The following is a 26,683-nucleotide window of genomic DNA, read 5'->3' as shown; positions in this document are numbered from 1 at the left end:
ATGCCGCAGATCACAATCGCGAGGCGTGACGGGAGTTGTAGTTCCGGGAAGGGCCCGGATCGCCGCGGAGACTGCTGGGAGCACAGGGGCGGTTACAAGAGGCTCCGCGCACCCTCTATGGCCGCGCCTTGGGTCCTGTTCTGCTCCCTCTGTGTGTTGCGGGTGGTGCTGGCCACCGTCTACTTCCAGGAAGAGTTTCTAGACGGAGGTGAAAAGGCGACGCCATGGTGGCGGGGGCGTAAGCTCCCCGTTTCCTTGCCGCCCGACGGAGGGCCCGAGTCACGTTTGGCTCCGGGGTGGCTGTGGCGACGCCCCGAGGGCCCCCGCACCCAGCCCTGACCATGTGTTTCCCCCCACAGAGCGCTGGAGGAACCGATGGGTGCAGTCCACCAATGACTCCCAATTCGGGCATTTTAGACTCTCGTCAGGGAAGTTTTATGGCCATAAAGAGAAAGACAAAGGTTAGTTTAGGGGTGCAGGGAAAATCAAGCTAAATGTGAAATCCCCCATAGCAGCCTTTCAGGGCCGGTGCGGCTCACCCAACACCCCCAACCCCATTCACAGGTGAGGAAACCGAGGCTTCGCTGGGGTCCGGCGTTACTTTTTGTTTTTCTCTTTTTTTCACTTGCCCAGCAAAACCCGCTTTGTACGCACTAGGGTGGGCCCCAGGGCCTTGCCCTGCAGAGGAAAAAAGAACAAAAGGATACTTTTCCCTTCACTTTAAGAAGGGAAGAAAAGGAGGTAAAAGTTAAATGCTGTTGCCGAAACCGGTTTGGCTCAGTGGATAGAGCGTCGGCCTGCGGACTGAAGGGTCCCAGGTTCGATTCCGGTCAAGGGCATGTTCCTGGGTTGCGGGCACATCCCCAGTAGGAGATGTGCAGGAAGCAGCTGATCGATGTTTCTCTCCCATCGATGTTTCTAACTCTCTATCTCTCTCCCTTCCTCTCTGTAAAAAATCAATAAAATATATTAAAAAAAAAAAAAGTTAAATGCTGTCAGGTGCACAGCTCTTCAGGGCACAGCAGGGTGAGTGCTTATCCCTGTGCGCACAGGTCAAGCGAGGGACTCCCAGCCCTGCCCCCCAGAGGCCCCCCAATACCCCACCCTCCACGTCCGCAGCCTCCCGGTTCTGGAACAACCTCTGTTCTGGCTGCTGCTCGTGACCGATGACCAATGGTGGACAAGATGCAGCTCATCGAACACCTGTTTTTCCTAAGCCAGCACACAGAATGGTTCTAACACTTTTTAAAAATATATATTTTATTGATTTTTTACAGAGAGGAAGGGAGAGGAATAGAGAGTTAGAAACATTGATGATGCCCTAACCGGTTTGGCTCAGTGGATAGAGCGTCGGCCTGCGGACTCAAGGGTCCCAGGTTGGATTCCGGTCAAGGGCATGTACCTTGGTTGCGGGCACATCCCCAGTGGGGGGCGTGCAGGAGGCAGCTGATCGATGTTTCTAACTCTCCTTTCCCTCTCCCTTATTCTCTGTAAAAAATCAATAAAATATATTTAAAAAGAAAGAAAGAAAGAAAGAAAGAAAGAAAGAAAGAAGAAAGAAAGAAAGAAAGAAAGAAAGAAAGAAAGAAAGAAAGAAAGAAAGAAAGAAAGAAAGAAACATCGATGAGAAACATCGATCAGCTGCCTCCTGCACACCCCATACTGGGCATGTGCCCACTGCCAAGGTACATGCCCTTGACCGGAATAAACCCGGGACCCTTCAGTCCGCAGGCCGACGCTCTATCCACTAAGCCAAACCGGTTAGGGCTAACACTTTTTTTTTTTTTAATATTTTATTGATTTTTTTACAGAGGAGAAGGGAGAGGGATAGAGAATTAGGAACATTGATGAGAGAATAACATTGATCAGTTGCCTCTTGCACACCCCCTATGGGGATGTGCCCGCAACCAAGGTACATGCCCTTAGCCAGAATCGAACCTGGGACCCTTGAGTCCACAGGCTGATGCTCTATCCACTGAGCCAAACCAGTTAGGGCTAACACTTTTTAATAGGGGGGGAAATTGAAAGGGGAATAGTGCTTTTATGACAAGTAAAAATTATATAACATTCAATGAAATATATAAAATTTCAGTGTTTATCGATAAAGTTTTAAGGGAACACAGCCATGCTCATTTGTTTGCACATGGTCTGTATGACTCCTTTCACACTGCCCAGGCAGAATAGAGTCGTCGGGACAAAAAGCGAATGGCAGACGAAGCCTAAAATGGGTATTCTCTGGCCCTACAGAGAAAGCTTGCCAACCCCTGATTTAGGGGGAAAACCTACTTCTTCACCATCTTCCATTCAACCTTTATCTCGGTCCTGTTATTCCCGTGTTTCCCCGTCTGGCAGCCTCTGGTGTTCAATGGTATATGCATAGTTTTATCAGGTACATGTTGACCCCAAGAGTTGGTCAGAATTCAAGCTCTGTGACAAAAATGGAGTGAAAACAAGCAGGTGATTCTATGAAGCTTGTCCAAGGACAGGGGTTCCCGCTTAGCGTCGGTTTGGTTCTCTCCACAGTGTTTTTTCTCCCTTCCGTCTGGGATCCTGAGATTGTGTGCATTTCATTCACTACACATGGGCAAGGCACTGAGGATACCGGTTAATTTGGCCCCTTCTGTTGTGGTCTCTTGGGACCATAACATAGAAGCTATTGTTGGGAAAAGACATAGGATTTAGTCAGAAAGGCCATGGGTATGGCTGAGGAGGGGGGTAGGACACAGAGGGAGATGGTGAATCATACGGCCTTAGGAATTGCCTCGATGGAAGGGGCCACACGGGGAGGAGGGGCTGCAGATCTGAGGAAGAGGGTGAGGAAAGAATGAAGGACTCAGAGAGGTGTGGTGGTAAGGCATTCAGCCAGGCTGGCCTAGTGGCTACTGAAAAGGGGGTTTTGGCGTCAAAGTGAACACTTAAATGTATAACACAAATATGAGATGATTCACATGACAAAGGATGGCATCTTCATAAAAAGAGCCATCGCACATGACGACCATGAGCCAGCTCATCCGGCACAGTGAAGCAAGCACTTTTTCACAGATCTGCACTGTCCTCCATCTGCTGTTGTGACTCTTTTTTGTTAATCCTCACCTGAGGATATTTTTCCCATTGAGTTTTAGAGAAAGACAGAAATAACAATGTGAGAGAAACACATCAATTGGTTACCTTCTGCAGGAGCCCTGAGCAGAGCCCATCTGGGGAGGAGCCTGCAACAAGATACGTGCCCTTGACAGGAATCGAACCCAGGACCCTTTGATCCCCAGGCTGATGTACTATCCACTGAGCTACACCAGCTAGGGCTGCTGTTGTGACTTTTTAAAAATAATTTTTATTGATTTCAAAGAGGAAGGGAGAGGGAGAGTTAGAAACATCAGCGAGGAGAGAGAATCATTGATTGGCTGCCTCTTACACCCCCACACTGGGGACGGAGCCTGCAAACCTGGCATGTGCCCCGACTGGGAATCAAACCATGACCTCCTGGTTCCTAGGTCAACACGCAACCACTGAGCCACACCGGCTGGTCTGTTGTGACTCGTAAGTCACTATTTTAAGATGAGAATTAAGAAAAAGAAGTAGAATGCTTTGTATTTTAATTCAGTTGTTACACAAGCTTCCTTATATATCCCCACCCCTTGGAAGATGAATGGAAGCAAAATTAACCTTTTATCGTTAGAATGCATATTTGTCATTTAGAGCTACAGTGCTTTTATAACATAACAGGGGTATGTTAAGTACGAAAACATCTGCATGTGTCAAAGCAGTTCTGTGGCATGTCCATTGTATATTGTACAAATGAACTCTAGGTGCTGGATGAATGTAAATGGTTAGGAGGTTTATTCCTGGGAGTAAGAGAAAGACAATAATTTAATTACCTGCATCACTGAGCACTGTGTCTCTCCTAATCTCTCATGAGTGTTTTTTGTTTGAAGGTCTGCAAACCACTCAGAATGGCCGGTTCTATGCCATCTCTGCACGGTTTAAACCGTTCAGCAATAAAGGGAAGACGCTGGTCGTTCAGTACACAGTGAAGCACGAGCAGAAGATGGACTGTGGAGGGGGCTACGTTAAGATCTTCCCTTCGGATGTGGACCAGAAGAACCTGAGTGGGAAGTCCCAGTACTATGTGATGTTTGGTGAGTTCAGGCGGTACAAAGCCACCATTTCTGGTGACTGAAGATCCTTCCACCTCTGGAATCCTTAGACCAAGACTGCGAAGATGGTCGTATTGTGTATACATGGCCAAAGGTTTTTAGTACTGTTAAACCTGTTTAACATTAAAAAAAAAAAAATGCAACTGTACCATTCTATTATACTTTAGAGAAAGTTATTTGTTTAACATTAATGTAGACCCAGGTATTCTGAATGTATCAGGAGTCAGAAAACCTTTTCCATGGGCCAGATCAGGCCACAGCCTGTATCTGTTATGGCGTGTGAGCTGAGAATGGGTTTTAACATTTTTGAATGACTGAAAAAAAATCTTAAGAAGGATATTTTTGACATGTGGAAATGATGTGAAACTCAAATTTCAGTGTCCACAAATGAAGTCTTATTGGCTGTAGTTTCACTCAATTCATTTGCATTTTGTCAAGAGCTGCTTTCAGACAGCAATGGCAGAGTGGAGCCCTTGTAACAGAGACCATATGGCCCCAAAGCCAAAAATACTAACTGCCTTGCCCCTTACAGAAAAGACTGGCTGACCCTGGAATACATTACATGTCTCCTGACACCAGGGGAACTTGATTAAAATGTGTGCTGGATGGGAAGAGACCACATTGGGCCACAGAAAGTAGACATGACCAAAGTGTGTGATCCCAAAGCTTTATGAACGAAGAGGATTCTGGGAAGATGGCAGAGTAGGAAGCACTAGGAATCTGTCTCCCCACCTAGACAACAGTTCTACTGGCAGAAGCTGCCAGATTTAAATATTTTGGGACTGGAGTCCGTGGAAGGATTGCAAATTCCAGGGGAAACCGGGAAGGTTAAATTCAGTCCATTTTAGCCTCAGCACAGTAGCATATCCCCACCTCCCACCCTAACACAGCAGTGCAGGCGTTCCTGGAGCAGCTTATGCACAGCTTGCAGGAGCTAGGGTGGCAGAAAGGACTCTGTCCTCCAAATATTTGGGTTCTGCGCTCTGATCGCGGATCGGTGCTTCTGGTCACAGAGTGGGGCAGCCATTTGGTTGTACCTCCCTCACTATTGTAATCCTCTCTGCCTCCAGCCAAGTGACTTCCAGGGGAAGTAAAGGGCCAGGACCGCGCCCCCCCCCCCCCATTATTTCCCCATTCCCCTTAGGAAGCCAGACACTAAAGAATAGGACATTTATTCAGGGAAAATTAGAAAGTGACCACACATGCCCAGGGAAAGACTCAGAAAAGACCTGAGAAGACCTTAAGTTTACATCTCAGGCTGACTTGGCACAGAGACTATACTAGTAAAAATAAACACATAGCCCGAGGGGTGTGGCTTAGTGATTGGGCATTGACATATGAACCTGGAGGTCATGGTTTGATTCCCAGTCAGGACACATGCCCAAGTTGCGGGCTCCATCCCCAGTAGCGGGTGTGCAGGAGGCAGCCAATTGATGTTTCTCATCAATGTTTCTATCCTTCTCCCTTCCTCTCCCAAATCAACAAATGTATTTTTAAAAACAACATTAGCCCATTTAATTGGCAAAATAGCTTTGTGAAGTCAAGATTAACTCAAGGCGTAGAGAGGCTGCATAGTTGCAACTGTGTCTCAGAACTGAAGGAGAGCGGAGGTCAGAGCCAATCAGTCCGGCTCCAAAGCCTGCACCTGGGTGCAGGGACACTGGTCAGAGCTTCCAAGCAAGGACCCCAGACTCAGGCAGCATGTCAGGGAGGCTTTTTAGATTGTTAACCCTTTCCTTACTCTTATGCTGATTTACACTTGAGGCCAAAGTGGCTACAGGGAACAGAGAAATGACCTGAACTGAGAACGATATCACTTCTCAGGTGATATAAATGGGAGATATCCACTTAAATATCTCCATGTAGGTATCTGATCATTCCTGGACATGTAAGCGTCCTGTGCCTTGGATATTATTTCAGGAGAATGGTTGGGGGTATGTTGTGGTAATGCATTATGCAAGGAAATTGAGAGCTGCTAATTTTTTTTTTGTAGGACCTGATATTTGTGGATTTGATATCAAGAAAGTTCATGTTATTTTACATTTCAAGAATCAGTATCATTCAAACAAGAAACCTATCAGGTGTAAGGTAAATTATTTTGTATTTATTTATTAAATACTAGAGGCCCGGTGCACAAAAATTTGGACACTTGGGGTCGGGGGAGGCCCCTCAGCCCGGCCTGTGCCCTCTCGCAGTCTGAGACCCCTCGGGGGATGACCACCTGCTGGCTTAGGCCCGCTCCCCGGGGGTTTGGGCCTAAGATGGCAATCAGACATCCCTCTGGCAGCCTGGCAGCCCTCGGGGGATGTCCACTTGCCAGCGGGGAGCAGGTCTAAGCTGCAATCGGACATCCTTAGCGCTGCCGAGGAGGCAGGAGAGGCTCCCACCACCACCGCTGCACTGGCAGCCATCAGCCTGGCTTGTGGCTGAGCAGAGCTCCCCCATGTGGGAGTGCACTGACCACCAGAGGGCAGCTCCTGCATTGAGCATCTGCCCCCTGGTGGTCAGTGTGTGTCATAGTGACCAGTCATTCCCAGTCTTTCTGCTGTTAGGGTCAGTTTGCATATTACCCTTTTACTATATAGGATAGAGGCCTGGTGCACGGGTGGGGGCCGGCTGGTTTGCCCTGAAGGGTGATCTGGATCAGGGTGGGGGTCCCGCTGGGGTGCCTGGCCAGCCTGGATGAGGGGGTGATGGCTGTTTTCAGGCTGACCTCACCCATTTTAGGGTGGGGATCCCTACTGGGGTGCCTGGCCAGTCTGGGTGAGGGGCTGAGGGCCGTTTTCAGGCTGGCCAGCAATTGAAGATCCCAGCCTCTCCTTTTTTTCTTTTTTCTTTTTATTCTGAGATTTATTTACCTTCTATAATTGAAACATGGTTGCCATCCTGCTCGCTCCAGCTCTGAGGCCACGGCCGGCTGAAAGCAGGTATCTGGGGTTTGTTTAGCTTCTATAATTGAAACATTGTTGCTTTCGAGCTCAGAGCTGGGCCGCGGCAGGCGGGGAACCTTGGCTTCCTCCATCACTGGAGCAAGCAAGCCTCTTGCTCGCTTCAGCTGTGTGGCTGCAGCCGCCATCTTTGTTGGCAGTTAATTTGCATATTGCCCTGATTAGCCAATGGGAAGCATAGTAGAGGTATGGTTAATTACCCTTTTTGTCATTTATTAGATAGGATATTTTTATTGATTTCAGAGAGGAAGGAAGAGAGAAAGAGAGAGATAGGAACATCAATGATGAGAGAGAATCATTGATCGTCTGCCTCCTGCACACCCTCCACTGTGGATGGAGCCCACAACCCAGGCATGTGACCTGACCTGGAATCGAACCTCGACCTCCTGGTTCATAGGTTGACACTCAACCACTGAGCCATGGCGGTCAGGCTGATTTTATATTTAAATCAGTGATTGTGTTAACTCTTGTCAGATAATAACATAAGTTTAGAGAGAATAGTTTTGATCTTAAAATATTTAAGTGAGCCAGGGATGGGTCATAGCAAACATACCCCGTCCTGCTCTCTAGTTGAGCAGGCGCATTAGAGACACTTGTCCACTACTTTGGTTTGGTTTCTGGAGTTTTTTCCCATCAGGAGGGCACATTCACTTTTTACTGTGAGCTGTGACATTGATTTATAAATTGCCCCATCAGGGTTACAACAGAGTGGTCACATTTTAGCTATATCCTTCATTATTAAGGAATGAAATATTCCTGATTTCACTCCTTTATTTCTGAAAATTAATTGGAGAAATGAATCTTCAAAATGCTAAAACATTTAAAATAGAAATATTTCTAAAATGGAAGCATACACTCTTACTTTTTTACCCAGGGGATCTGTGAAAATGACTCTTTAGGTCTTAGGGGCTGCTTTAGAACTCAGTGGCCCCACCTTGGGCTTCTCCAAAGCATGGCCTGTGTTAAGTCCCTGGCATGTGGGCCTGCAGAAGAGAAGTATGTTCTACAATGCCCCTCTCATTGGCATATAAGCACCAGGAAACAGGAACCTGTCCCCTGCGACATCCCAGGGCCCAGAGCTCCAACATCAGAGGCCTGTGTGAATCTGCATGAATTTGGGCAGGAGGCCCTAGTGTATTTCATGATCATTGACAGCATGGAGTGGAAGCATCTACAACTCTCCCTCGTCAGTCCTAACCCCAGCAGGGAGCAGTAGACCTCTTCACAAAACCCCAGTGAGTCTCCATTGGTAGCATCATCCCTCTTGGGCTCCCACCTACTGATGATGTAGTTCACTTGGATTGTGAGCTCACCCCTCACCCCATGCACCCCTCCAATAGGGCGATGGGAAGCTCACAATCTTAATCTTCCTCCCTCCACTTAATGTTTGGACCAAAGGGCAGGTCTTTACGATTGAGTCCCAAGAAATTGTTCAGTTGCACATCAGGTGTGTGGGAGAGACACTGTGGAGGCTGTGAGGTTCAGCCCAGAGCATGCCTGGGAGGCCAAAGCATGACCACCTGGGGTCAACAAGCCTACAGGGCCCTGAGAGGCACCCAAGGCTGATGAGTGCTCAGACAGGTGCTGCTGTTCCTGCAATCTGTTAGAAAAACAACACCCATCTGCTGAAGGAGCACCGATTCACAGCAGCTAGTCAGCATTCTGGTCTTCCCGGGGAGGAGTATATTATTTTCAAAGGGTTCTGATTCATTCTGTGATGCTGGAAAGGAACAGGCGAGAACCTTTCCTGCAGGCGGTGGTCAGACCTCAAGGGTTCTGAAGTGCATGTTAGAAAAATAGCTCAGATGTTCTGGAGAGGGTGAATGGGGGACAGGGTGATCAACAGGCAGGAAAACAGGTGAGATTGTCAGGCCCAGGCTCTGGCGGAATGCAGACCGTAGGAGCGTATTGACATCATTCAGGACTGGGGTCCAGAGGACTTTGTGATGTTTGGAATGTGGGTGCTGAGGATGTGAACAATGACTCTCAGTAGCATTACTGTTACTTAGGAAGGGAAACAAAGGTCAAGGAGGGACCAGGACAGACTGGGGAGTCATGTTTGAATGGTTAGGTGATTGTGTTAACTCTTGTCAGATAATAACATAAGTTTAGAGAGAATAGTTTTGATCTTAAAATATTTAAGTGAGCCAGGGATAGGTCATAGCAAACATACCCCGTCCTGCTCTCTAGTTGAACAGGCGCATTAGAGACACTTGCAGACATCCAGATAGAGGTGTCAGGAAGTTGTTGGAAACAGGTCTGAAGCTCAGGCAGACGGTTGGGATTAAAGATGCCTTTTGGAGCTGTTTGCATATGTGTGGGAGTGAATATAATCCCCAGGAGGCTCGGCTCTTGTAGCCAAATCCTGGGGAGCCCCAGCAATGGGGCCAGGGAGCCCAAAGTGGAGTTAGGAACGGGAGTTGAGAAGAAGGCCAGTAGAGAGCAGGGGGAGAGCATTGGTATTCAGCTGTCACACCAAGCAGACTGCAGTGTTGATCTTGGACAAGCCATTTGCCACTGTGTGGACCGCAGTGGCCTGTCCAGCAGGGCACAACAGGCAGGAACTGAAGAAGCCTTTAGCTTTGGCTCTTGGTAGGGAGAGAATCCTCCTGACACAGACCCTTTAAGCTGGGGCAGTGGCTCCTGAACCTGAGCAGGGTCAGTGTCCCTGGAGGGCCTGTGAGAATTACTGAAGGGTCCACCAGGTTCCAGTGCAGCACGTTGGGACCCATGTGGGAACCTACATTTCCCAGTGATGCTTATGCTATGGGTTGTGCTTTGAGAAGCCCAGTAGGATTCCCCTCCGCTATTGACAGGCAGGCATATCCTGGGCACCTTCAGCCCCCCCAGGCACCCATCACTCCCCCCCCGCCCCATCCTTAATTGCATATTTGTTGAATACTTTCCTGTGTCTGGCCCAGGGCTTTAATCGTGACCCAGAGAGACACTGGGCCTGCCCTCACGGAGCTTCCATTGCTGGATAGCTCAGAGCATCAGAAAGTTCTCCCCTGTGTTAGAAATAGAGCGGAGCCCTGGTTGGAGTGTTGTCCCACACACCAAAGGGTTGTAGTTTGATTTCCTGGTCAGGACACACACCTCGGTCGCAGTTCAGTCCCCAGTCAGGGCATGTATGGGAGGTAGCTGATCAATGCTTCCCCCCCTCTCCTCCTCCCATTCTCTAAAGCCAATAAACCTATCCTTGGGTGAGGATTCAAAACAAAATTATAAAAAAAAAAAAAGAAAAGAAATGGAGCAGACTTCATTTGGAGTCTTTCAGGATGTAGAACAGGAAGTAGTTTTACACATCACTTTTCATAAACGACGCCATCGTCCCATGGTTTACACCAACTGCCCCATCATAACTGCCTGTAGGATTATGGTGGGGGCCAGTATCTTTGCCCAGAAGGGAATCAGCCACTCAAGAGAAGGCTGCCAGTAGCAGGGTTCTACCAATAGGCGATGCTTCTGTTACGCCCTGTTACAGTCCCCTATCCTACAACCCCTCTTCTTTCTGTTTATAACAACTCTTTGACTGATGCTAACTTAAACTGCATGTTTAGACCTGCCTTGAAACATCTCCCTGTCATCTTTTCCTCCCTTAAAATGTGCAGGTTGATGGCTTTACACACCTCTACACTCTGATCTTAAGACCAGATCTCACTTACGAAGTGAAAATTGATGGCCAGGTGATTGAATCCGGCAGCATTGAGTATGACTGGAACTTAACATCCCTGAAGAAGATGGAGAAGTCTTCAGCAGAGTCCAAGGACTGGGAGCAGGAAGAAGAGGACAAACTCCAGGTGTAGATTTTTCCCAAACAATTTTAGAAAGTGTGCAAGCAAAATTTGTAAGTCTTAGGTCCTGTCTGATTGCTGCATGGCGGGTAATCATGATGACAACAACATAATGATCAAAGTGCTTTCTCTAGTGCAGTGATGGCGAACCTATGACACGCATGTCAGAGGTGACACGCGAACTCATTTTTTTGGTTGATTTTTCATTGTTAAATGGCATTTAAACATATAAAATAAATATCAAAAATATAAGTGTTTGTTTGACTATGGTTGCAGATATCAAAAAATTTCTATATGTGACACGGCACCAGAGTTAAGTTAGGGTTTTTCAAAATGCTGACACGCCGAGCTCAAAAGGTTCGCCATCACTGCTCTAGTGCATATGTGCTGAAACCAGCCACAGATCTGCATGCCTCAAGGTATTGTGAAAAAGTTTTATAATATTTGAGATCAAAACAAGTATGGTTTGTTTTTCTTAACCAAAATTAAATGCATCTTAACCTTAAAAAATTTTTTTGTTATTCTGCATTTGAACATGAAATATTTTTGTGGCCTCATACTTGTGATTGACGACCAAGATCCATTAACATATAACTATGTTTCCTAGGGCTTCTGAGCAAAGCACCACAAAGAGCAAATCCCTAACTTAAAGGATTTTCTATTTCCTGGTCGGGACTCTTTCTCACATCGATGTTTCTCTCTGTCTCTCCCCCTCTCTTCCACTCTCTAAAAATCAATGGGAAAATATTCTTGGGTGAGGATTAACAAAAATCGAACCCGGGACCCTTTCCAGCATTTCTCAAAGGACAGAAATGTATTCTCTTGTAGTTCTTCTTGACGGCAGAGTTGGAAATCAGAGTGTTGGCAGGCAGGACCACACTCCCTCTCGAGGCTCTATGGGAGGATCCTTACTTCCCCCAGTGTCTGTTGCCTTTAGGCATTCCTTGGCTGGTACACCCATCACTCCCGTCTCTCTGGCTGGCTTCATCTCCACATGGCCTTTTCCTCTTCTTGTGTCTCATCTGTCTTCTATAAAGACATTTATCATTGGATTTAGGGTCCACCTGAATAATCCAGTTGACTTGCCTCGAGATCCTTATCATAATTACATCTGCAAAGACACTCCCCCGCCCCCTTTAAGCTCACATTCCCAGAATTAGGATGTAGATAAATCTTTTTTGGAATTACCCACTACAGCCACTTTTTTTTTTCAGTCTATGTTTCTAGTTTTGTTTTTTTTTTAAATCCTTACCCCAGGATATTTTCCAATGATTTTTAGAGAGAGTGGAAAAGAGAGGGAAAGACAGAGAGAAATAGTGATGTGAGAGAAACACATCGATTGGTTGCCTCCTGCATGTGCCCTGACCAGGGCCTGGGCTGGGGAGGAGCCTGCAACTGAGGTACATGCCCTTGACTGGAATCGAACCCAGGACCCTTAGGTCTGCAGGCTGACGCTCTATCCATTGAGCCAAACTGGCTAGGACAGTCTATGTTTCTTTATTGTAACATTTTTCCATCATATCTCAAGGGGAAAAAAAAGGCAAAGTTTCCCCCTCCCTTTCTTACCTTAAAAACAAACCAAAAAATGGAGCGTTCACCTAAAAAAAGCACTTACTTTTAAAAAGGCACAGAATGGCAAAAAAAACAACAACCCTGCAATTCCCCCTTCCCCAGCAGTTTGGGTGGAGACAGGTCCCCACAGGGCTAATCAGTCTTTCAGAAGCTCCCCTCTGAATTGGCTGTTTTATCCCTATGCTCGGACCCCTGTGAGCTCCTAAACAGATTAGTTCATTATGGCATTAGAATCTGAAAACCCACAATTCTACTAGGGAGCCTGCTACTCAGATTGAATTGAATCGTTTTCTGGATCCCAACACAGCAGTGGTTTATGGTTGTCATTTGTGGTCTGGGTCAAAAAGCAGTAGGAGAGCCTGGCTGGCATGGCTCAGTGGTTGAGCCTCGACCTGTGGACCAGTAGGTCCCGGTTCCATCCCTGGTCAGGGCACATGCCTGGGTTGCAGGCTCGATCCCCAGTGTGGGACATGCAGAGGGTAGTTGATCAATGATTCTCTCTCATCATTGATGTTTCTATCCCTCCCTCCCTCTCCCTTCCTCTCTGAAATAAATAAAAATATGTATGTTTTAAAAAAGCAGTAGGAGAGACCTAGCTAGTTTGGCTCAGTGGATAGAGCCTAGGTCCGATTCTAGTCAAAGGTATGTACCTCAGTTGCAGGCTTGAACCCCTGCCCTGGTTGGACCTCATATGGGAGGTAACCAATTGATGTGTCTCTCTAACATCAATGTTTCTCTCTTTCTGTTTCCCTCCCTCCCTTCCACTCTCTCTTAAAATCAATGGAAAAATATCCTTGGGTGATAATTAACAACAACTACAACAAAAAGCAGTAGGAGCGGTGACTAACTCCCATGTTTCAGTTGTTGAGAAGTTAGAGTATCATGAAAAAGCTGCTAAGTTAAAAATGTTGTCCTAGCTAGTTTTTCTCAGTGGGTAGAGCGTTGGCCTGTGGACTGAAGGGTCCTGGGTTCGATTCTGGTCAAGGGCACATGCCCAGGTTTCAGGCTCCATCCCCAGTAAGGGGGCGTGTGGCAGGCAGCCAATCAATGATTCTCTCTTGTCATTGTTTCTATCTCTCTCTCCCTCTCCCTTCCTCTCTGAAATCAATAAAAAATATATTTAAAAAATGTTTACAATTTCTCAGTTCTTTTTTTTTTTTTTAATATATTTTATTGATTTTTTACAGAGAGGAAGGGAGAGAGATAGAGAGTTAGAAACATCGATGAGAGAGAAACATCGATCAGCTGCCTCTTGCACATCTCCTACTGGGGATGTGCCCGCAACCCAAGTACATGCCCTTGACCGGAATCGAACCCGGGACCCTTCAGTCCGCAGGCCGACGCTCTATCCACTGAGCCAAACCGGTTTCGGCGCTTTCTTTTTTTTTTTTTTTTTTAAGTATATTTTATTGATTTTTTTACAGAGAGAAAGGGAGAGAGATAGAGAGTCAGAAACATTGATGAGAGAGAAACATCGATCAGCTGCCTCCTGCACATCTCCCACTGGGGATGTGCCCGCAACCCAGGTACATGCCCTTGACTGGAATCGAACCCGGGACCCTTCAGTCCGCAAGCCGATGCTCTATCCACTAAGCCAAACCAGTTTCGGCAATTTCTCAGTTCTAAAAGAGAAAATACGATTGTATACAACTTTTATGTTTTTATATATATTTATCTAAATATTAATCTAAGCAATTTTTTCTTATCCATTCACTTATTCGACAACTATTTATTCAGTGCCTACTAAGCCATACACATAGGTATATAGATGTGTACATATGTGTATATGTGAGTTTGTATAAACTTGTTTATATGTACTTATATATATTATGCATAGATTGTGTATTTAAATATGTGTATATATGTATATATATGTATGTATATATGTATTATTTTTGTGTGTATATAGGTGAGTGTTTCTATGTCTATAAAGTGACTCAATAGTAATTGCTTTTCTCCTGCTATCCAGGGACATTTCTTAGTTACCCAGTTTCTCTCTGGAATAGTCCATGTGTGACTGTGATGTAGACAGATTTCAGCTAACCGTCAATGAATGTGTGGTCCCCTCTCCCATCATCACTTTTTGCCCATCATTTTACCTTTAGACACTATGGGGAGCCAGCACGGCCATGGCATACTCAGCCCCAGGGCGCCTTATGTGCCATGCCAGCTCAGCCTCGTTCAGTGACGCTGAGTGGGGGTGGTGAAAGGCTTAGAAAAGACAGACATGAGAATGAAAGCTGGGTCTCGGCGGGATGCTGCCCCTCTGATGGGCAGCGCCAGCGCCCACAGGCCGTCTTTATTTTATAGCGCATGCCATGAGGCAAAGTAGGGGCGTGATCAAGATGTTTACGGCATTCTCGTTGGTTTCAACCCTACTCAACTACATGCACCTGAACTATATCACTCAGGCACGTGGGGCCACGTGTTCAGACCACAGGTTCAAGCTTACAGCTATAGCTGTTGGCTAATTGTGATGGGAAGGCTCTGTCCTCCAGCTGGGACTTGCATGTGGCAACGAGAGGACTGTGCCCTCTACTCAGTCCAAGGCTTGAACCTGTCCAAAACATTGTAGCTGCGCCCCATAAGACACTATTTCAAGTTTTCCACATTGCTGTTCCTCGCAATAGCTTGGGGAAAGTGCTGCAGTCACACGGGCTGAGGGGAGGTGAGAGAGAACATCCCAGCAGTGCATGGCCCCAAGGCCCTCTGTGGGATCTGGACCCCGAGCACTCGGCCCTTCAACCACCAAACTGAGAAGGAGACGAGGAAACAGCGACCTGGGTCACAGGCCTGGCCATTTCCTGGTAGCTAAGAATTTCCTTTCTCAAATCTGAGAATCTTTTTTTTTTTTCCTTACACATACTTTAAGGACTGGGAGAAGCATTTTCTGGATGCCAGTGCCAGCAAGCCAAGTGACTGGAACAGTGAACTGGACGGCGACTGGCAGGCGCCAATGCTTCAGAAACCTCCGTACCAGGTACATGGCGGCATCCTCTTCCTGTGACACCTTGGGCTGCCCCCTCCCCTGCTGCATCACTGCGGGCCACCACATGCGGTTTGTTGTTGCAGGATGGCCTGAAACCAGAAGGAATAGATAAAGACGTTTGGCTCCATCAAAAGATGAAAAACACCCACTATTTGACGGAATACGACCTTTCAGAATTTGAGAACATTGGGGCCATCGGGCTGGAGCTTTGGCAGGTCACTGGGTTTTTAATTTGCTTTAGTTTAATAACTGAATTTCAGCCTAAATGCCTTAATTTACATCGCTTGTATTTCCTGAACTCCTGCTGTGTGCCTGGCACCTGTAGCTGGACCCGAGGCATACAGCTGTGGCCAAGACCGATGACCTCCTCACCCTCTGGGCCCGTCCTGTCTGCCTCTGCCCCCTGGGAATCGGTCACTCCTCAGCTCATAGCTGACCTGTGGGTCCATCAGCTTTAGGACGAGGTCGTAGATTCGGATGCAGCATGTCGGGTGTGGAGCTTGGGATTCTGCACTCCCACCAAGCTCCCAGGTGGTGCTGATGCTGCCAGTCCACAGCCCACACGTTGCACAGAAAGGTTCTTGAACTGCAGTTCTTAGAGACTGCTGAGTGCTCCAGGCACTGGGGCGCTCTTCAAAGTCTCAATGCCCAGGCAGCTCCCAGACCAGTTAAAGCAGCATCCCTAAGGCTGAGACCAGGCATCAGGAGTTTCAAAAATGTTCTTGGTGATCCCAGTAGGCAGCCAAGTTGACAACCAGTGCCCTAGAGGGAGCAGGCATTCTAGAAATGGGTTTAAGCATGTGCTGCTTTTGAGAACAAATTACTGCCACAGTACTGAGCAGAATGCAATTGTTGCTTGGTGGAAAGTTGTTATATTTCTCACATCAATAAGGAAGGCTGTATTTTCATCTGCAGGTGAGATCTGGAACCATCTTCGATAACTTCCTGATCACAGATGACGAAGAGTATGCTGAGAATTTTGGCAAGGCCACCTGGGGTGAAACCAAGGTATGATGAGTGCAGTGAACTTTCCTTTCATTATTTATTTATTTATTTATTTATTTATTTATTTATTTATTTATGTACTTTAGTCTAACATGTAGGAAAGGGCTTGATGGGTTTTTGCTAATGAACACCCCACCTAGATCAACACACAGAATGCTTTCAGGAGCCTCCTCATATCCCCTCCCAGCCGGCACCCGCCCCCAAAGGAACCACTATTCTCTCACTATTCTATCTAGATCAATTTGACCTCCCTTTGAAATTCATATAAACAGAGTCATATTTACTCATTTAGGCAGTGTTGTCAGACGCACTCATATTATCACATGCAGCAGTAGCTCCATCTTCCTGTGAGAATATCCCATTCTCTGTCAAGGCAGCTTTGGGTGGCTTCCAGCTTGCGGCCTTGTGCGTAAAGCTGTTACAATCATTCCTGTATGTATCTTTCAGTGAACAGCCCAGGAGTGAACAATCTGGGTTTACAATGTCCCTCACATAGTTATCAATGTGTGCCTAATTTTACATTCCCTGGATTTTCTCACGTAGGTTCTAAGGTCTCTTCTTATCACCCATTCAGCTGTTTGAAGGACAGGGACCCACTGCTCTGGGAACAGAAAGAGGGATGAATTCATTGCCTGGGGCTGTCGTAACAAATCACCACGAACTGGCTGGCTTAGCAGCACAAATTTATTCTCTCACAGTTCTAGAGGCCAGAACTCCTTTAGCAGGACCACCCTCCTGCTCAAGGTTCTAGGGCAGCCGTGGGCAAACTACGGCCCGCGGGCTGTTCCATCCGGCCCGCGGAGCCGAAAGAGCGGAGGGTTCTCTTGCTCTCCCCTCCGCTCCTTCACCAGCAGCAGTGTTAACATGTATTAGTTCACACAAACACTCCATCCATGCTTTTGTTCCGGCCCTCCGGTCCAGTTTAAGAACCCATTGTGGCCCTCGAGTCAAAAAGTTTGCCCACCCCTGTTCTAGGGGAAGATCCTTTTCTTGCCTTTTCCAGCTTCTGGTGGCTTCTGGTGTCCCTTGGTTTGTGGCCATATCACTCTAATTTCTGTCTCTGTCTTTTTTTTTTTTTTATGTCTTCATTGATTTTTTAGAGGGAGAGAGAGAGAGAGAAACATTGATGAGAGAGAAACATCATCGATGGACTGCCTCCTGCAAGCTCCCCACAGGGCATTGAGACTGCAATCCGAGCATGTGCCCTGACCAGGAATTGAACTGGTGACTTGGTTCTGGGATGGACATTCATCTGCTGAGCTACCCTGGCCGGGCTCTGCCTCTGTCTTGATGTGGCATTCTCCTCTTCTGTGTGTGTGTTTCAAATCTCTCTGCCTCTCTCTTATGAGGACACTTATGATGGAATTTAGGGTCCACCTGACAAATCAGGATAATCTCAACACAATTTAATCCCATTTGCAAAGACCTTTTCCCCATATCAGGTCATCTTGACAGCTTCCAGGCATTAGGACCTGATAGCTGTGGCGGCTCATTCCCAGCTGCCCTGAGCGGGAGTGGAGGCTTCCAGAAGGCAGGTGGCGCATGAGCATCTGCTCAGCCTCCAGGAAGCATAATCCCTGGCCACCCGGTCTCTGTTTTTGCAGGACCCAGAGAGGGAGATGGATGCCATCCAGGCCAAGGAGGAAGTGAGGAAGGCCCGTGAGGAAGATGAGGAGGACCTGCTGATGGGCAGGTTTGATGGGAGAGAAAATAATTTCAGGAGATTTCACAAGAGGGATGAACTTTAGTCACCCCACCCCAGATAAAGATGACTGGTAAACCTTGTTGCTACTTGAATCTACATTTAAAAGCTCAAGCGTCTGCATACGTGGGAATTTGTCCGATTTTCTTTGAGAAATGCGCCTATGCTTCTTGGTGGTTTCCTCAAGCCCCACCCCTGTGCACAAGATGTTTCCTCTGGACGAACCTGAGGCTGGGAGCCAGAGGCTGGCGAGTCTGGTGAAAAAACCTGATGCTATTTTCTTCTTTTAAAATCCTTACCTGAGGACATGTTGTTTTTTATTTGTTTGTTTGTTTTAGAAAGAGGGAGAGAGAGAGAGAGAGAGAGGAAGGGAGAGAGAGAAAAACATCTGTTGCTTCCTGTATGTGCCCCGACTGGGGATCGAACCTGCAACCTTTTGGTGTATGGGGAGATGCTCCAACCAGCTGAGCCACCCAGCCAGGGCCTGATGCTCTTTTTTAAGTCCCCAAAATGTTTTATAAATAAAAGTTAGGGAAACCTGTTTTGAAAAAGGGGAAATGATGCCTTATTTCTTTGGTTTGTAAATTATCAATAAGGTAAGAGAAAATTTTCCATATGAAATCTACGCAGCATCCTCAGCATGGTAAGGCTTTGTGTGCTCCCCGGCATCTTGGTTATTTTGAAGAACCAGGCTTCCCTCGCACACACACAGACATTTGAAATCCATAAAGAAGCTGATGCTTCCCCTCCCTACTCTGTGGCCCACTTCTGTGACGGTGAGCTCTCTGTAAGACAGAGGAATGAAATTCATTTTCTCAAGTGAAAACAGTGATAACTTCTCAGTTTAATGTTTTCCTTTCAAATCAAATAATTGCTTTTTAAAAATATGTCTTTATTGGTTTTAGAGAAAGAGGAAGGGAGAGGGAGGAGAGATAGAAACATCTATGAGAAAAATTAATTGGCTGCCTCCTGCAAGCCCCCTACTGGGGATCAAGCCCACAACCTGGGTATGTGCCCTGACCTAGAATCAAACTGGTGACCTCTTGGTGCATTGGACGATGCTCAAACAATTGAGCCACACCAGCTGGGCATTTTGCTTTTTAAAAAAAGTCACACATAGCAATCTTTTGTTTTGAAGAGACCTGTTTTCTCATGCAGAAACTTGTGTTAGAAATTACAGTAAAACCTTGATATAATGTACTAATGTGGGCCAGGCAGTATCTGCTAAAACTGAAAGTCCTATCGATATATATAAAAGCCTAATATGCAAAGTGTCTCCTCAGGAGTTTGACCGACCAGGAGTTTGATTGCTCACTGTGACACACGCTGACCACCAGGGGGCGGCACAGAACGAAGGAAGGCCCCAGCTGGCGGCCTCTAGGGACCCAAACTGTGCACAAAATTCGTGCACTGAGCCTCTAGTATATAATAAAGTAGGTTTTCAGAATGCATATGTTAAAAAAATTAACAAATTAGTTAGTTTACTTGTTTTTACTTATGTAGACACATTGGTGTAATTAAGTATGTATGAGAAGTTCAATTTTACTGAAAAGTACCATAATTTTAAATTTATATTGAATAGATGTAGTAAATGCATGCATTCACCAGTCACTGAGAGAAAACAGATGCACACAGTTGGAGTGTGGCTTAGCACTTGTCTGAAAATTGGCAGGCATGAGTTAAAACTGCTGTAGAAAGTCGCACCACCACATAAGAGAAAGAACCAATTTCCAAGCACAATGCAGTGTGATCACGTGCTAATCATTCCCTGAACATTGTTTACGAGTAGTGACAAATATATATCTACAACTATAGTCTATTTAAATATGTAGACTATAGTTGTAGATGTATAATATTTATTTATGTTGGTGAAATTACTACAGTGTTTTTTCTGACATATAGCCTCTTTGCTAAACTTTGTTAAAAATAACAATAAATTGCCCTGGCCAGTATTTATCAAGGGTTAGAGCAGCCGTGGGCAAACTACGGCCGTCGGGCTGGATCCGGCCCATTTGAAATGAATAAAACTAAAAAAAAAAAAGACCGTACCCTTTTATGTAATGATGTTTACTTTGAATTTATATTAATTCACACAAACACTCCATCCATGCTTTTGTTCCGGCCCTCCGGTCCAGTTTAAGAACCCATTGTGGCCCTCAAGTCAAAAAGTTTGCCCACCCCTGGGTTAGAGTATCTGCCCGAGGGTCGCAGGTTTGATTCCTGATCAAGGACATGTAGCTGGGTTGCAGGTTCAATCTTGATCCCTGCCCTGGTTGGGGTGGGTGCAGGAAGCAACGGGTCCATGTGTTTCTCTCACATCATCGATTCTCTCTCTCTCTCTCTCTCTCTCTCCCCCCCCCCCTCTCTCTCTGCTCCCTCCCTTCCTACTTTCACTCTCTGTAAAAATCAATGGAAAAAATATCCTTAGGTGAGGATTCACAAGAAATAAAATAACAGTGAATTCCCTGGATAGCATGGCTCAGTAGGTTGAGCATCATCCTGTGCATCAGGAGGTTGCTTGTTCGTTTCCTGGTCAAGGGCATATTCCCAGGTAGGGGGCATGCAGCAGACAGCAGATGAATGGGTGTTTCGATGTTTCCCTCCCTCCCTCCCTTCCTTTCTCTCTAAAAATCAGTAAACTGTAATTTTTAACAAAAAATGTTTTCTTGATTTCAGAGAGAGGAAGGGAGGAGAGAGGGTTAGAAACATCAATAATGAGAGAGAATAATTGACCGTCTGCCTCCTGCATGCCCCCTGTTGGGGATCCAGCGTGCAACCCGCAAATGTGCCCTGACCGGGAATTGATCTGGTGACCTCTTGGTGCATGGACTGATGCTCAATCACTGAACCACACCAGACGGACTAAGCTGTTCTTAAAAAACAGTGAATTAATAACAATAAAATAACTTGTTAATTTAATTACCAGCAAATCTTGGTTAAAAGCATTGTATTGTTATTTTTTTGTTAATCCTTGCCTGAGGATATTTTTTCATTGATTTTTAGAGAGAATGGAAGGGAGAGACAGGGAGAGAGAAAGAAACAGTGATGTGAGAGAGAGAGACATTGATTGGTTGCCTCCCACACACGCCCTGTCCAGGGTCAGGGATTGAGCCTGATGTGCCCTTGACCAGAATTGAACCCGGGACCCTTCAGTCTGAAGGCCAACACTCTATCCACTGAACAAAACTGGCTAGGGCTAAAAGTATTTTAAAATGAAAAGGTTGTTAATTTTCACATGTGACATACAGACCGGACAGTTTGTCCATTAAATCCAAAGTCTGGTATAGTAAGGTCTGCAAAATCGAGAGTTTACTATATCAAATTTAGGACACCAGAAATTTGGAATCTAGTGATAATACAAATAAGCTGAATAAATTGGAAATTATAAATAGTATATTCACAGATGATCAGTATGAAAAGTCCACTCAAAAAGTGAAATTCTGGCAACTTTTATTCTTGCTTTGGCCAAGGTTGGCAGACCTTCGAACGTGGACTTCATTGGTCTTCAGAGTTCATCAGGGGTTTTCAGTCTTAGAAACTAAATACTCCCTTGCTGCGCAGGGGTGGGATTCAAACCTTACATACCTCTCTCAACTCTGAGAAGTTAGTAAGGGAAGGAGGAGAGCCAGGCCTATGGAGAAAATGCTGGAAGCAATCCCTCAGAGGTGACACCTTGAAGCAGCACTGTCCTGGAGAAATTTCTGTGAAGATGGAGATTACCCCCACCTGTGTTGGCCATACAATAGCCACTGGCTGCATGTGAACCCTTGGGATATGGCTGGTGGGACTGAGGAATGACTTCTTACAAAAATTAATAAATGTTCTTAGAGCAGTTATAGGTTCACAGCAAAACTGAGTGAAAAGTAGAGAGAGTTGCCGTATGCCCCTTGTTCCCACATCCATACAACCTCCCCTACCAACATCCCCCACCACAGGGGTACACTTGTCACAATTGATGAACTGACATGTCATTGTCACCCAGAGTCCATAGTTTGCATTGGGGTTAACTCCTATTGTTATTATACATTCTACGGAGAAATGAATTTTAATCATATTTAATTGTAATTAATTAAAATTTACATAGCACCTGGCCTGCGTGGCTCAGTGGTTAAGCATTGACCTATGAACCAGGAGGTTATGATTCGATTCCTGATTGGGGTGCATGCCCGGCTTTGCGGGATCCATCCCCAGTGTGGGATGTGCAGGAGGCAGCCAATCAATGGTTCTCTCTCATCATTGATGTTTCTGGTTCTCTCTTCCTCTCTCAAGTCAATAAAAATGTTTAAAAATAAAATAAAACTTACATCGCCACACATGGTGAATGGCTGCTGTGCTGGGAAGCATAGTCTGGATTCTAATGAGAGAGTCCCCAGGACGGTTGAGCACTGCCAAGCATGGTGGCCACAGCAGTAGGGCGAGTCCCAGGCCACTCAGGCCAGACACGTGGGACCAAGCCTCTGTTTTCAGCTGAGACGGTGCAGAAGAGCCTGCTGTCATGGCCCCTGTAGACTCTGACACCCAGGCTGGAAACTGCACATATTTCCCAGATCCCATTCCCATGTTCTGTCAAAGGAAGTCATAAGGCAGGTGGAGAGAAACCATTATTCTGCCAACACGTTAGGCAGTGGTGACAGCAGCAGTGACTCTAGCAACAATGGCAGAAACAGTCATGGCTGGTGAGGGCCTGGTGATTATATTGGTTTTGGGTAAGACCTTTTTTCCCTTTAGACCTGTGGCCCTAAACGGGCTAGCAGCTTCCTATAGTTACTAATCTTAGGTAACCTGACATACCCGTTCTGTTTTTCCTGTACTTTGGTACTCAATCCCCTGTATCAAATATCCTGTTTGAAATGTCTAGGTTGACTTCTCTTTTCCTCACGGAACACGGATCTGATAAAGTACCAGGGCAGCTAAAAACCTCCGTCACCCCCATCTGGACCACTGCTGCATCTTGCGAGATGGCCTACTCACTCCCATCCCTCTCCTCTCAGTCCACTTTGCCCAGTGCATTCAGACTCACTGTTCTAGAACACAGATCTGATCAAATTCAAAACCCTCTGGCAGGCATGCCCTCGCCTTCCCATTCCCCCGCTTCCCCCACAAGCGTGCATCACCTAAACTCGTAAGGATCCCCAGGAGACTTGCAGCCAGGGGAGCAATGGGCAGCGCAGCTCGTCCCAGGCTAACCCTCTGAACTTGTCTCCAAAGCTCCCCTTTCTTGGACTTTCCAGTGAGCTGACCCCAGCCCCGCCTTGGCTCACTTCTTTCGCTGTGACTTATTTCTCAGTGAGCAAAAGCAGCCTGCCTAGGCTCTCTTCTGTTGCTTCTTCTGACCTATGCCGCCTTTGTTTCACTGTCCCCACTTTAATAAACGTACCCTCAAAATAAAAACAAACGAAAACCCTCTGGCAGCTTCCCATTGCTCTTTTCCCAGGGCCAAAGGAGCACGGTGAATCTGAGAACTAGGAGCTCAGAGAACAAGACAGTCTGAAGATGAGGCCAGATTACACATGGTTTTAATTCATTGCTCTTGGAAAAGGGTATCCTGTAAGACCACGTATGATCTGGCCTCAACTTGAGACTTGTGCTGAGTTCCAGAGCCTAAGTCTCTCTGTGCTGCTCAGCACCCTCTGCCTGCCATGTCCTCACTCCTACCTCTGTCACCGAATGTATGCTCCACCTTCAAAAAACAAAAAAGAGGGTTTCTTGGGCCATTGCTAGCAAGAAAAAAGACCAGGTCCTGGGGCGTGGAGTCTAAACCACCAGCAGCAGTGACCGGTGGAAAAAAACACACATGTCCGCCGTCTTGGACTAGGGCAGAAAATGTGAGTAGTGGGGAGAAAATGTAAGTTGTTTTGAAAGAATTTATGTTGACTATAGATTAAGGAGGTGGGAAGAGGTGAGGCAAGCTAATCCTGGGATAGGTGCAGAGTCCCAGGGAGGAGTGGGCAAGTCCTGAAAGTTCACGTGTGAACAAGTGCAGAGGCTCCGGGTTTGAAGTTGCTGGCTATTCTTTAGATAATGGCGGAAATAGCCTCCTCGAATTACACACTCGGGTGTGAAAGCAGTCTCGTTAGCTGCTCCCCAGCTGTTAACAGCCTTACTGTTCTGTTTCTCTCACCCTCCAGCCCCCTGTAATTTAATTTAGAACACCTCATACATTTCCTTATCAGTGTTTAAATAAATAAATGCCTCTCCAGGAATGGTCCTCCAGCAAACTCCAGGTAGGTGCTTGCTCCATGCTGAGCAGTGTGAGGCGCAGAGATGAAATAACAGCAAACGTATTATCATTCCCTCTTCAGAAGGGGAGCCCACGGGCCAGGGAGGCGACTAAGTGACTTGCCAAGGTCAGACAGCTAGACAGTGGAGACCGGGAACTGACTCTGGGCATTGTGGCTGCTGCTGCAGCAGGTTGTGTCGCAACCCAGTTGTAGCCACAGCCCTACGGGGGTAGATCGGATTCGAACACAGGCGCACAGCGCTGTCCTAGGAAAAGGGCACCATGCGGGGCAGGCGAGGGTCCCGACCCTCTGCCGGTGGGCAACGGCCTCCCCATAATGCGTTTGCCAGGCGCACGGAATCCCTAGCAGAGGGCTCAGCATCGGCAAGAACCTGGAGAAAGGGAGCATGGCAAAGTCTGGCAGCCGCGGGGGTCTGTGAGGCACCGCAAACACCCCCTTAGGGTCCGCGGACACGCCCGCTAGCCCGGCCCCGCGGTCCCAGTCCGTGCAGGGCGCGCTGGACCCCGCCCCCGGCCCCGCCCCTGTAGGCTCCGCTACGCGTGCGCGTCTTTGCTCCGGCCACGCCCACTCCCGAGCCCCGCTGCGCACGCACCTCCCCTCGCACAGTGCGCACGCGCGGCCCCTCCTCCGCCGCTCGGGTCCCGGGTCCGTGGGAAGATGGCGGCGCCTCTTCTCCCGCTCGCTCAGCAGGTACGAGCCGGGCGGACTGGCGGGGGCGCGGCGCCGGGGCGCGAGGTGGGCGCCGCGGGGAGGCCGAGGCACGGGGCTGTCGGGCTGAGCGGCGGCGGCTCCCGCTGAAGGGCCCTGGCAAAGGACGCGCGAGGGGGCGGGCTGTTCTGAAGGTGACAGGCCGGCCCGGGGCCTCCGGCACCCGAGCAACCCTGGACCGGGGGCGACCAGGCGGGGCGCGGCGCGGGTTTGCTCGGTCAGGGGTCCGGGCCCGCCGCCCTCCGCCGTAGCTCCCAGTCCAGGCGAGGCACGGCGGCTTTGGACTCTCTCCCGGGAAGGTGGGTGAGAGGAGCGAGCATCTCTGCCGGTGCTGCGGCCCCGGGAGCCTTTGTCTCCTGCCCGCTCCCAGCGGCGGGGCGGACTGTCCCGGCGGTTTGGACTGTGTCCCTGGCCGTGTGGAGGGCAGAGCCCCACCGGAGCCAGGACCCGCCAGCAGTGGGATCCTGGACTCATCTCTCCCGCTCCTGGGAGCTTCCTCGGCCACCCCCGAGCCGCGAGAGGGGCATCGCAGGTCTCCGGGCGCCTACTGTGTCCCCAAGTCCGCTGGATGCTCTTTCTAAGGGGCAGTAACGGCGGCGCGACACAGACGTGCAAAAAAGAGCCATGAGCGAGCAGCCCTGCTTCCTTAAGGGTGGGACGTTCATTCATTTATCTGTATACACGTCCGATGTGCATTGGTCCAGGTTCTGGGAGCGCAGCAGTCACCCGGACAGACAAGGTCGCTGCTCTCTTGGAGGTGACACTTTCGTGGGAACTAGAAACTACCTGTGTCCTGCTGATAACAAACTGCCTTTATCCGCTGAATACCTGTGTTGTATTTGCTGTAGTACCATATCATAAGCGCTTAGCCAGAATTAACCTAGCACAGCACCGGGAGTAAGAGTGAGGACATAGGGTTACATCATCTTGTGTTCAAATCTTGGCTTCAGCATTTATTCTCTGAGTGCCCTTAGATGAAGCGCTTAGCCTGTCCACACCTCAGTCACCTCATTTGGAAAATAGGAATAAAAGAAATATTGAGGTAATGTGAAGATTAAGCATTGTAAAGCCCTTAGAACAGTGCCTGGCACATCAAAGCACTCAGTGATTCTGTAACTATGATTTAATTCTCTGGCAGATTTGGACATGTGGGAATAGAGACACAGCAATAAGAATGCCAAACCCTAGGAGAGCTGATAGGCAGGTTGACATGCGTGGTATGCTGATCCAAGGAGAGAGGCATGCATACCTGCTAAATCTTGCAAGAACTAGCCAATTTGTAACTGTTACTAAATTGAAAGCATTAAAGGTGAGCGGCTACTAGTTAACAAGATCTGTAACATATGAAAATGCTCTGTAAACCAAGTGCCCTACAGAAGTTGGGTATTAATAATAACCAATTGCTACAGTTAGGGTGTTAGGGTTGAAACTCGCTCAGGCTCATTTAATGAGAAAGGGCTTCTGCTTTAGGGGAAACCTTTTAAAAAACTTTCTTTCAAATTTGCCACTAGCCTTAATGTGAACATTGATGACAATAGCTAATGTTTATTGAGTGCCTTAGAGTTTATT

At 47.4% G+C, this 26,683-nt stretch overlaps 2 protein-coding genes across 2 annotated transcripts in view; both read left to right on the top strand.

The window, feature by feature from the left end:
* The first annotated feature begins 95 nt into the window (after positions 1–95).
* CALR3 (calreticulin 3) lies at positions 96–18,285 on the top strand. Its single transcript, XM_036302620.1, has 9 exons — positions 96–208; positions 360–461; positions 3,933–4,136; positions 6,148–6,242; positions 10,714–10,902; positions 15,341–15,448; positions 15,541–15,672; positions 16,373–16,465; positions 18,067–18,285. Exons 1-9 carry the CDS (start codon positions 118–120, stop codon positions 18,208–18,210), a joined length of 1,158 nt encoding a protein of 385 aa, XP_036158513.1. The 5' UTR covers positions 96–117; the 3' UTR covers positions 18,211–18,285.
* Positions 18,286–25,022: 6,737 nt separating this feature from the next.
* EPS15L1 (epidermal growth factor receptor pathway substrate 15 like 1) overlaps positions 25,023–26,683 on the top strand; it is a 102,187-nt gene continuing 100,526 nt past the window's right edge. The window contains exon 1 of the mRNA XM_036302467.1: positions 25,023–25,096. Coding sequence (XP_036158360.1) covers positions 25,064–25,096 — 33 coding nt within the window. The 5' untranslated portion in view covers positions 25,023–25,063. The remainder of the gene's footprint in view (positions 25,097–26,683) is intronic.

The sequence above is a fragment of the Myotis myotis genome, unplaced genomic scaffold, assembly GCF_014108235.1.
Source record: "Myotis myotis isolate mMyoMyo1 unplaced genomic scaffold, mMyoMyo1.p scaffold_m19_p_32, whole genome shotgun sequence".
NCBI lineage: Eukaryota > Metazoa > Chordata > Mammalia > Chiroptera > Vespertilionidae > Myotis > Myotis myotis.
This window is presented reverse-complemented; position numbering and strand designations above follow the sequence as displayed.